The 12753-nt window shown below is 40.9% G+C and overlaps 1 protein-coding gene across 1 annotated transcript; it reads left to right on the forward strand.

Annotated features, from left to right (window-relative positions):
• The first annotated feature begins 323 nt into the window (after positions 1–323).
• On the forward strand, positions 324–2839 carry LOC141632483 (uncharacterized). Its single transcript, XM_074445029.1, has 2 exons — positions 324–2022; positions 2220–2839. Exons 1-2 carry the CDS (start codon positions 324–326, stop codon positions 2837–2839), a joined length of 2319 nt encoding a protein of 772 aa, XP_074301130.1.
• Positions 2840–12753: the final 9914 nt, after the last annotated feature.

The raw sequence follows: 12753 nt of genomic DNA on the forward strand, positions 1-12753 counted from the left end.
TGTTCTTATTTACTTGTTATTGTTAAAAGTAAGTGGTAGTTCTAATCCATCTTGTTTAGTGTAAAGGTTTATGCCTAGTTCCCAACAAGATAGTGAGTCCACTCCAAACAAAGAAGACACATTTGGAGCATATTCTTGGTTATTCACCAACCCTTGGTATCAACGACCTCAAAGGGGAGGACAATTTGAAGAGGAAGACTTCGAACCCCTCTCGATTGATCCAATAGAAGTAGAATATCCACGAATGGGTAATGATACAAGAACCATCCGAGAGATCCGGGCAAGAAACTATTACTCAACCTCTATGCATTGCCTACCCACCCATGGTAGCTAATGCAAATTTTGAGTTGAAGGGCTACTTCATCCACAATCTACCCAAGTTTCATGGGCATGCGAGGGATGAACCCAACCGTTATCTTTCCGAATTCCATATGATGTGTGAAGATGCTATACCAAATGGTGTCATGGAAGATCAATTTAAGTTGAGAGCTTTTCCATTCTCTTTACTAGATGCGGCAAAGGATTGGCTATTCTTCCTTCCACCGGGTACAATTCGTACTTGGAAGGCCATGAAATCGGCATTTTTTGAAAAGTTCTACCCCGATTCAAGACACAACCATGCCAAGATAGCCATCACTTCTCCGGAACAAGATCCAAGTGAATGCTTGTATGAGTATTGGGAAAGGTTCAAGAAGTTAGTTTCCCAATGTCCTTACCATGGGCTAAGTGGTGATGATATTTTGGTTAACTTTTATGACGGTCTTACTCAACAATACCAAATAACGGTGAATGCCGCTACGGGTGGTGGGGTTGACAACTACTCCATGGCGGAGGCAAATAAAATCATAGAGAGGCTAGTCGCGAGCACGAGAAGCTATGGGAGAAGGGGCCGAGGGTCTAAGACTCTCCACTCAATTGAAACACCTTCTCTTTCCAACCAAAAACTTGAGAAGACCGTGGATGATCTCACCAAAATGGTAGCTCAATTAATGAGAAACAATCAAGGTGGAGGACAAGGATCCAATGTAGAGTGCAATTATTATCAAAGTCCACACCCGGTGGAGTCTTGTCCCATCATGGAAGAACAAGGGATAAGCAAGGAGAATGTGAGTGCCATGATGCATGGTAACTATAATTCTAGAAATCCCACCGGGGGTGGATACTACAAATACGATCCAAGTGGCAATACTTACAATATCGGCTCAAGGGACAATCCAAACCTTAGTTGGGGAGGGGATACTTCCAAGAGTTTCCAAAATGGGCAATTCAACCATTTAAGGAACCAAAATTCACAAGTTCCCAACCCAAATTACCAAAGAAACCAAAACTTTCAACAAGGAAAAGGAGGTTCTTTCCAATTTGGGAATCCAGGTAACCAAGGTCACCAAAGCAACCACAAGAATTTTCAAAGAGGGAGCTCCTCCTCTCAAGGAGATGATGATTTATCCACCAAGGAGATGTTTAAGATTCTTATGAAAGAGCAAGCTGAGACAACCAAGAGGTTTGACAAAATGGATGCAGATAAGCTTTCAAATTATGCAAGGGTGAAGAACCTTGAGATCCAAATTGGCCAAATTTCCCAAGAAATTGCCAAGAGCAACCAAAAACACTCCCCTTCAATCCCTTCCACCACATTCCCTCTAAAAGAGAATGCTAGTGCCATGACCTTGAGGAAGGGGAGAAACTTAGAATCTCCCCCAAAGAAGAAGAGAAAGACAAAGTCAAATGAGAGGATCATTAACATTGCGGTACAAGAGGAAGAAGAGATTGTGGTACACAAAGCAAAGGATTCACCATCCAAGGATAGTGGAGAAGAGATGAAGACTCCTTTGAGCAAGGACAAAGGAGGGAAAGCAAAAAACAACATCAATGATCATGTTGAGGAGATAGTGAAAGACCATGACGTGGAGGTACCTTTTCCTCAAGCTCGCACACACTCCAAAAAGTTTGAAAGAGACGAAGATCTCTATGAAACCTTTAGGAAGTGTGAAGTAAACATTACCCTACTCAATCTTTTAAAAGGTATCCTGAGGTATGCAAAGTTTCTTAAGGAACTTTGTACGACTAGGAGAAACACAAAAAAGGGAACCCACAAAGTAAGGGTAAGTGAACATGTCCCCGCCATTTTTAAAAGATTCCTTCCCAAAAAGTGTGGCGATCCGGGATGTTCACTATACCATGCTAAATTGGGAAGAAAAGTTTCACTCATGCTATGTTAGATCTAGGTGCATCAATTAATGTCATGCCCTACACCCTTTATGAGACCTTAGGACTTCCACCTTTGAACAAAACCGACGTAGTGATCCAACTTGCGGATCGCTCAAATATTTACTCAAAGGTGATGGTGGAGGATGTGTTGGTAGAGGTATACCACTTAACTTTGCCGGCCGACTTCTATGTTCTTGATATGGAAGCCGACTCGAGGGCCACTCCGATCCTTTTGGGGAGGCCTTTTATGAAAACCTCTAAAACAAAGTTTGATGTGTCTAATGGGAACCTCACTATGGTATTTGACGAAAAGAAACTCACATACAACATCTATGATGCTGTGAGACAACCTAGCAATTCACATTCATGCTATTTCTTGAACATCATTGAACCAATTGTCTCCCAAGAGTATAATTTGTGTCAAAGGGACCCCCTTGAGGTTGCCCTCACTAACGATTTGGAGCAAGAAGGTTTGCGTGTAGTGTTGTCTCATGATGTGCAGGAGTACTCCGAAGATTTGGAAAAAGAAGAGCCCCTAATTGGGGAAATGGAAGTTGAGAATAGCAAAAATGACAGCCGACTCCAGCAGAAAGCGCAGCCTGCAAATGAGAGCGCAGCCGGCACAAAATGACGCAGCCTGTGCAATTGACTGGCCTCCCACCCAACTAGCCTTGCTCAACTCCTTTTGTCAACAAGGCCCCTTTCTTCCTCTTGAATCCAACCTAGAGAGACCCCTACCCTCCACCATAAAACCACCAAAACATGAACCAAAACCGCTCCCAAATCACCTTAAATATATTTTCGTGGGAGAAAACAACACTCTTCCATTAATTATCTCAAACCAACTCAAAAAGGAGAAAGAGGATAGGTTAGTGACCATGTTGAAAGAGCATAGGTAAGCTTTTGGGTGGAGCGTAGCCGATATCAAGGGGATAAGTCCAAGTACTTGCATGCACAAGATTCGGTTGGAGAAAGAGGCTAAGCCCGTGAGACAACCTCAAAAGAGACTCAATCCACCCATGATGGAGGTGGTGAAAGAGAAAGTCATCAAGCTCCTTCAAATGGGAATCATCTACCCCATTAGTGATTCCCAATGGGTAAGTCCTACTCAAGTTGTGCCAAAGAAAGGAGGGGTGACGGTAGTCAAAAACACCCAAGAGGCATTCATCCCCACCCGTTTACAAATGGGATGGAGGGTATGTATTGATTATCGCCGCCTAAACCAAGTCACTTTGAAGGACCATTTCTCCCTACCCTTTCTAGATCAAATGCTAGAGAGGTTAGGTGGAAAAGAGTACTATTATTTTTTGGACGGGTACTACGGGTATTTTCAAATCCCCATTCATCCGGAGGACCAATCCAAAACAAATTTTACTTGCCCATTTGGTACTTATTGATACCGTCGTTTAGTACCAAAAATAATATTTATAACCTAAATACTACTAACAGAAACTAGTGGCAGTCAGGGTCGAACCACAGAGAGACGATGCAATTAATAGTTGTCTAATCTCAATCTAAAGTAACAAACGTGTGGGGGTTTGTTTTGAATAGTTCTATAACTGAAGTAAATAAATGAGCAGTAGATAAAAAAAATAGATGGAAGCAAATATTAAAGGGATGCTAAGATGGTCAGTTCACTGTAGTTTCGACGGCGGCAACTCTAGGTAGACTGCCTTAAGCATGTTAGACGGGAAAATAAAAAGTCCTCTTGGTCTAATTTAACAGGTAGCAACCTTTCGGCCTAAGCTACGGGTCCCTAATCTCACTAATACTAACTTTCGTTCTTGATTAATGAAACTCAAAATCTAAATTAACTTATCTCTCGATCTTATTAATTTAGTTGTCTTAATTAAGCAGTCTATTTTCCTCCTTATCTTTCGATCTTGTCGGGTCGGTCAATTCCTAAGCATTCAACTAGTCGCGTGCACTCGATTCGTCAAATATAGCAATTAAATTAATTAAGTCGAAGCAAATTTAACACGCTCTGGTCGATCGACCATGCATGTCATTCAATCGACCAGAGCCCGACAACAGGTTGCCTATGTCGAAGCCGTCTAACCTACAGATCCCCTACATCTTAACACAAAGGATTTAGCTACTCATGATAGTGATAGTAACAGAAATAGAATTAACTAATAAAGCAAACGAATTCATATTTAAATTAACTAAATAAATAACTATCATGAAACGATAATTTGGCTTTGGGAAATCTAACCTAGCAATTCTAAACTACGGAGGAATTAAAGCAACAACCTGAACAAAGGAACAGAAGAATACCGTAAAGAAGAATTGAACCAGAAAGACCAAAATCAAGTGCTGAAAGTAAACTTTATTGACGAAAGTTATTCTAAACTAATAAAAGTTCAATCTTTGTGTGATGAACCCTAATTATTTCCCTAAAATTCGATGATTCTCTCTGAAACCTAAAGTTACGTTATATAGATAGTATTACGTAACTTTTATTCCTGAAACCTAATTACATTGGGCTTTCTAATTCTCGTTCTTTTAATTCACGCCAAAATCACGGTTTGGTCGATCGACCACAAGGACCAGTCGATCGACTGAACCTCGCTGAACAGTAGCTTCTGATCTCTTTCAGGAATCGCGCTCTGGTCGATCGACCATGTAGGTAAGTCGATCGACTGCTTTAGCTGGTACTTTGCTCCAAAAGCCTCGTAAAGTTGTCTTTCAGGCCTCGATACGCTCACCAAGTTTGCTTCCCGAGTCTTTACTCCATGTCAAATGCAATGCTAAGTACTCGGGGGACGGATTTGGCTCGATTTCCGCGGATTCTTCACATTTCTGCAATATTACACAAAACACAAAAGTAGACGGAAATAGGGGAAATAGTAGCTTAAACTACACAAATGAGCTCTGAAATGCCTGTAAAATAGGGTGTAAAACATCATATTTGGGACACGCATCAAACTTACCCAAACCAAACCCTTGCTTGTCCCCAAGCAAGAACTAGACTCCATCTTAAGACCTAATGGAATGATTTCAATCTCAGAGCGAAATGCAAACTGCAAAGCCTAAACCAGTTTAATGCTAAAAATCAACAATCAATTAGCAATATGAATCATGCAAACGAGTTATGTAGTCGTTAAAAGCTGCCGAACCGTTGACCGTAGAGACTTATCATATTGGACTCTCACGGGTCGCTCAAATCACACAAATAACCATAGGTGAATATATGTAAAAGATAGAAAGAAGTAATTTTGTAACGACTCTCACCTAACTACGACCTATAAAACATGCATGCAGTCTAATATGAAAATAATCTCTACAACTGTACATATGCATTCCAACCAAACAAATGACCATGACACATGCCGAGGTAAATATGGATATGTGAGGTAATGGGTAAGAAGGGGATAAGATAAATCTGGATATGAGGAGTCAAAGCCAAGCTAGTAACTACAGATCCAAATTACGGAAACATCCCAACTTCAAACTCAAGATTTCAATCGAAACGGTGCTAAATATCAAGCACTAATCTCACAATTTTCACAATTAGTCAACTCCCCATAAGATACAAATACAACATGGGAGCAAAAATCGCCATTTAATAAAGACTTTGAATTATGCGATTTTGATTTTTTTTCTTCCTCTGCTGCGGTGCACGGTCGATTTAATAAAGACATGGGACCAAAGGTCGAACTTACTTTTCATAATTTTTTTTCTTTTTCTTTTTTTCATTTTTTTCTTTCTTTCCTCCTTCCCAACATTCCACCAAACTTCTCATAAAGAGCAGTATAACCAAAATGTAATAAACACATTCCCACAACTAATACTACTAGCTCAGATAAGGTGGGCTAAATATAGTATGTAGCTTATGGGACAGAAGGCAATTTGGCTATGTGAGGTTTATGGGTAAAATGAGAAAAGGGGACCTCTACCACATGTGTCAACAAACCACAAACCGAATGCATACAGGTATTAAGCAGATTAAGTTCATATTTATGCATATTGATATAACATGTCTTATAAGGAGTAACTACTCACATTCCTAGATAAACCGGTCATGAATGACACCAGTTATAAGCTCTAAACCTCAGAAATATAAGTAGTTTGCCATAAATCTAAGTCAAGTCTCAAGGTTCAGCGAATAAATTAACGAAAACTCGTAGACTATGCAAATGATTCTACTAATAACATGTCAATTAAGCACGACTTAGGCATAAAACAGCTGAAAGCGCAATGTCATCATTGAAATACCACCGTTCCGACTCAACCTATATGCTAAAATAAACATGCATTTTTTTTGAATTATTGAAAATTTTCAATTTTTTTGAATTTTTGTATATATATAGGAAATGAAATAACAAATGCAAACTGAAGTGCAATAAACGTGAAACAGAAATGCAATAAAACATGTGAATGCAATGCAAAACCCTTCCCCAAACCAAATCACACAATGTCCCCATTGTGCAAAATCATGTAAAAGAAATAAAAGGGAAAATGGGAATTTGCGATAAATTAACTAAATAAGACAGAAAAGTGACTCGGAAACTCACAAGACTTTAAGCGCAGCAGAAGGAAACCTCCCCAAACCAGCGTGAGCTAGGAGGTTTCAGTAGCCAGCAGTGCTACCATAGGTACCTGAAAAGAAACAAAAGTACCGCGCGTAATTCCGAGAAAGCAATTTACGAAACGCACAATTATGTGCAAAAGAAAACAGGAGAAAACAGAAATGAATCGGAAAATAGAAAAAAGACTCCCTCAACTCCGCAATCGACCAAATACGACAGGGGGATGGTCGTGAATAGATATAGCAGCGGGGCGCAGTCGATCGACCATAGCAGCCTGTCGATCGACCAGGGGTGACAAGAACAGAAGCCCCTGGAATCGCGGCTCAGTCGATCGACCATAGCAGGCAGTTGATTGACTGAGAAACCTGCTATAAGTTTCTGATTTCTTCGAATTGGCTCAATAAATTGAGCTAATATGGTCTATGAACCTGCAAATACACATAATAACGCGCCTAAAATTGCACAAAACCCAAATGTAAATTCGAAAGTCTTTAAATCCTAAGCAAACTTATTAAAGCGAAGTCTCGCGCACACCAAAGCAATAAAAAGTCTAGCAAAAGCAATAAAATATCTTTTAGAAAAGTCTTAATCAACTAATAGCTGATCAAGAATGGCCACGGAATGGCCCACTTGCTCGGCTTCTGGCTACAAGAAGTAGCCTATACAGTGCTCATCTTCTCAGTTGCACTCATATTAATTCCAATATCCGCAGAACTCAACGGATCAACGTCACTAACATCTTCCCAATCAATGACCTCGTCTGGCTCATCAAAATTCAAATCGGACTCCGTCACCTTGACCGGCTCCTCATCAAGCTCCTCATCAGTTGCATAGCTCAGACATCTTAGGCCGCCTCTTTGAACGATTGGCTCCTTCACAGCTGGAGAAATGAACGGCTCTAACTTCCCCAAACCAGCTCCTGCAATATCTAAAACAGAAGAATCTTCCTCCAATTTGCTCCCAATCAGGGGCGGAGGTTTTATAGCAGAAATAGGCATAGGGGCAGGCATATTAGAAAGCACAAAATAAGATTTCTTCTTAGAAATCGTATTACAAGTGACTGGCCACATAGGATCTTTCTTCTTAGCGGTCTGGGCAAAAACAATGGACTGTTTCCCTACTTTAAAGGTCAATGTCCCTGAGCCAACATCTATAACTGCACCAACAGTGTGCAGAAATGGTCTACCCAAAATGATAGGAATGTGAGCATCCTCGGGTATATCTAGTACAACGAAGTCAATTGGGAAAAAGAACTTTCCTATTTACACAGGAATTTCCTCTAAGACTCCTATAGGCTAGACCGCAAAACGATCAGCCATCTGTACTGTCATGTTAGTAACTGCAAACCTAGTTAATTTCAATTTCTTAGCAAGACTAAAAGGCATAACACTAATATTGGCCCCTAGGTCACATAACGACTTCTCAATAGAAAAGGTGCCAATATTACATGGGACTGAAAAACTACCTGGGTCAGCTAACTTATGTGGAGCAGTGTGAGTCAAATAAGAACATGACTCCTCAGTTAGTGCGACAGTTTGCACATTTTCAAGTGACTTCTTTTTAGACAAAAGCTGCTTCATAAACTTCGTGTAAGCAGGCACTTGATTAACTAATTCTAGGAAAGGAACTTGCACATTTAAACTACGAATAACATTTTCAAATTTGTTAAACGATACCTGTTCCTTTGTCGGCACCAATCTCTCTGGATAAGGGGCTGTAAGAAGCAACTTAGCCCTCTCCTCTAGGTCTCTCATACCGGCATCAGTGGATTTCGGTTGAAAATCCACTACTTTGTCCTTGTTGTAGCTCGAACCTTCCTCAGACCGTCTCATGAATGAACCATTAACTGTCATGGGGTCATACTTGGGAACCGGAACTAATCCATCAGCATTTGAATCTTGTCTCAATAACTTCGGAGTCGTCGTACCTGAAAATAAGTGGTCCCTCAAGTTATCTGGCATTGGAGGACGAAAAGGTTCACGATCAGCAGTATCTTCAGTCGATCGACCATGTAGGTCAGTCGATCGACCGCTTCCTCAGACCGAGAAGGTCATCGCATTCACGCGGGCTGGTCGATCGACCATGTGTGTCAGTCGATCGACTGACATACCTGCTGATCGCCTTTTTCTTGCTACTGTTCACTCCGGCCTTTTTCTTGCTCGGTTCCGCCTCATCTTTTTCAGTAACATCTTCGACCATAGCGGGCCCATCAAGGGTAGACCCACTCCTCAAAGTGATCGCATTTAGAGTGTCTTTTTGATCCGGCTGCGACGGTAAATGCCCCGGAGCTCTAGTTGTACTTTTGCTTGCCAATTGGGCAATTTGACTCTCCAACATTTTTGTAGAAGTCTCTCTAGCTAGAGACTCCTTTTGCAGCAAACCCGACAGATTATGAACCATGTTTTTCAATTCAGAAATATCAGAACCTTGAAAGTGCTGCTGCTGAGGCACATAGGGAGGCTTTTGATACTGCTGCTGCTTATGAGGGGGCACATAACTCTGCTGCTGCTGCTGCTGTGGATCCGGATTAAGGACATTTTGGTTCGTCCACCTCAAATTGGGGTGGACATTAGAGGGATCGGGATAAGTACCAGTCTGCCTATAATGTTAAAAGGCAGCACTTGTTTCATTCGAACTAGTACAAAACTCCGAAACATGTCCCTCTCCTCCACATCTTTTGCATGTAAAGGGACCGTCTGAAACTGCATTAACTTTATATATACCTCCTTTTTGGGATCCCCCAAAATCTATCTTGTCGAATCTCGCAGTAAGGGATTCTATTGCAGCTACAGTAGGAGATTCATCTGATCTTCTCTGATTTCCTCTAGAATTCCCATGCTCAGCTTTATGGGTGGTCAGGTCATCGATGATTTTCCACCCCTTTGTCTCACCGCTATTTTATTGAAATCTCCCATTAGCTACCGCATCTAGGATAGCTCTCTGATCATTTTAAAGACCATTATAGAATTGGTTGCACATAAACCATTTCTCAAACCCATGGTGCGGAATAGTTCGCACAAGTCTTTTGAAACGGACCCATGCCTCATGAAAATCTTCATCAGGACCCTGTTTAAAGCTTATGATCTGAGCTCTAATCGCATTGGTCTTCGATGCAGAGAAATATTTCTTATAGAATGCTAGCGCCAGCGAATTCCAGTCAGTAATCCCGTTAGCTGCTCAATCCAGATCTCGGTACCATTCCCTTGCAGCATCACGAAGCGAGAATATGAACATCGTCTCCTTTACTTGGTCCTGGGTCACACCTGCTGGTGGGGGTATGGAACAACAATAGTCAATGAATGTCTCCATATGTTTAGCAGTATCTTCATTTGCAGCTCCCCCAAATTGGTTTCGCTCAACCAAGTTAATGTAAGACGGTTTCGGTTCGAATTTCCTTTCCGTCCCGGCTGGCAATGCGAATCCGTTATAGAGATTTTCGGCTTTTGGCTCGGAGTGACTGGCTATAGTTACTTCTTCAGCCATATCTGGAGATGTAACGATCTTGGCTAAAGAAGTAGAAATAAGAGATGAAGGTGGATCCTCCTCAAATAGCTCGTTCTCGTAGTAACTGGACAGAGTACTCAGCTCTTCCTCTGTCGGCAATATTCTAGATGATCGTCTCAACTCACGCAAAGTCCTTTCGATCTCAGGATCTAATGGTCTCAATTCACCACCCTGTGACCTGCGCATAAGAGGAAACTACAAGTAAAATATGAGAAGAGTTTAAGGAACAGATGTCCCTTAAACTAAGAAAAAGACTAAAATAAAAACAACTAAAATTAAACAATTGCCTCCCCGGCAACGGCGCCAAAATTTGTTACCGTCGTTTAGTACCAAAAATAATATTTATAACCTAAATACTACTAACGAAGCTAGTGGCGATCGGTCGAACCACAGAGAGGCGATGCAATTAATAGTTGTCTAATCTCAATCTAAAGTAACAAATGTGTGAGGGTTTGTTTTGAATAGTTCTATAACTGAAGTAAATAAATGAGCAGTAGATAAAAAAAATAGATGGAAGCAAATATTAAAGGGATGCTAAGATGGTCGGTTCACTGTAGTTTCGACGGCGGAAACTCTAGGTAGACTGTCTTAAGCATGTTAGACGGGAAAATAAAAAGTCCTCTCGGTCCAATTTAACAGGTAGCAACCTTTCGGCCTAAGCTACGGGTCCCTAATCTCACTAATACTAACTTTCGTTCTTGATTAATGAAACTCAAAATCTAAATTAACTTATCTCTCGATCTTATTAATTTTGTCATCTTAATTAAGCAGTCTATTTTCCTCCCCATCTTTCGATCTTGTCGGGTCGGTCAATTCCTAAGCATTCAACTAGTCGCGTGCACTCGATTCGTCAAATATAGCAATTAAATTAATTAAGTCGAAAAAAATCTAACACGCTCTGGTCGATCGACCATGTATGTCAGTCGATCGACCAGTGCCTGACAACAGGTTGCCTATGTCGAAGCCGTCTAACCTACAGATCCCCTACATCTTAGCACAAAGAATTTAGCTACTCATGATGGTGATAGTAACAACAATAGTATTAACTAATAAAGCAAACGAATTCATATTTAAATTAACTAAATAAATAACTATCATGAAACGATAATTTGGCTTTGGGAAATCTAACCTATCAATTCTAAACTACGGAGGAATTAAACCAACAACCTCAACAAAGGAACAGAAGAATACCGTAAAGAAGAATTGAACCAGAAAGACCAAAACCAAGTGCGGAAACTAAACTTTATTGACGAAAGTTATTCTAAACTAATAAAAGTTGAATCTTTGTGTGATGAACCCTAATTATTTCCCTAAAATTCGATGATGCTCTCTGAAACCTAAAGTTACGTTATATAGATAGTATTACGTAACTTTTATTCCTGAAACCTAATTACATTGGGCTTTCTAATTCTCGTTCTTTTAATCCACGCCAAAATCACGGTTTGGTCGATCGACCACAAGGACCAATCGATCGATCAACCTCACTGAACAAGAGCTTCTGATCTATTTCAGGAATCGCGCTCTGGTCGATCGACCATGTAGGTAAGTCGATCGAATGCTTTAGCTGGTATTTTGCTCCAAAAGCCTCGTAAAGTTGTCTTTCAGGCCTCGATATTCGCACCAAGTTTGCTTCCCGCGTCTTTACTCCATGTCAAATGCAATGCTAAGTACTCGGGGACGGATTTGGCTCGATTTCCGCTGGATTCTTCACATTTCTGCAATATTACACAAAACACAATAGTAGACGGAAATAGGGGAAATAGTAGCTTAAACTACACAAATGAGCTCTGAAATGCCTGTAAAATAGGGTGTAAAACATCATATTTGGGACACGCATCACTTATTCGTACCGCCGCATGCCCTTTGGATTGTGCAATGCTCCCGACACTTTCCAACGTTGCATGATGAGCATTTTTTCGGACTATGTGGAGCGTATTTTGAAAGTATTCATGGATGACTTCACCATCCATGGAGACTCCTTTGAGTCTTGTCTAGACCACCTCGCTATGGTCCTAACATGGAGTATAGACTCTCACCTCATACTAAATTCTGAAAAATGTCACTTAATGGTGAGTAGTGGCATCGTGCTAGGGCATATAGTGTCGAAAAGAGGGATTGAGGTGGATACAACAAAGGTGGATGTGATTAAGACCTTGCCGTATCCATCTAATACTCGAGACGTGAGGTCGTTCTTGGGACACTCGGGTTTTTATCCAAGGTTTATTAAGATTTCTCCAAAATCGCTAACCCCTTGTGCAAACTTTTGCACAAGGATGTGGAGTTTGTGTTTGATAATGATTGTAGGGAAGCATTTGACTTGTTGAAGGAGAGACTTATATCGGCCCCGATCATCCAAGCACCCAAATGGGATCGGCCATTTGAGATCATGACGGATGCAAGCGATTTTTCCATTGGAGCCGTGTTGGGGCAAAAGGAGGACAAAGCTTCTTATGTGATCCAATATGCTTCCTCCCTTATCAACGATGCACAAAGGAATTATACTACAACC

Source organism: Silene latifolia, chromosome Y, assembly GCF_048544455.1.
Source record: "Silene latifolia isolate original U9 population chromosome Y, ASM4854445v1, whole genome shotgun sequence".
Lineage (NCBI taxonomy): Eukaryota > Viridiplantae > Streptophyta > Magnoliopsida > Caryophyllales > Caryophyllaceae > Silene > Silene latifolia.

Excerpts from the sequence above, each read along its gene's own strand:
- LOC141632483 (XM_074445029.1), top strand. The coding sequence starts at position 324 with ATGGTAGCTAATGCAAATTTTGAGTTGAAGGGCTACTTCATCCACAAT. Across the intron at positions 2,023-2,219 it reads CCTACTCAATCTTTTAAAAG|ATCTAGGTGCATCAATTAAT; the intron begins GTATCCTGAGGT and ends ATGCTATGTTAG.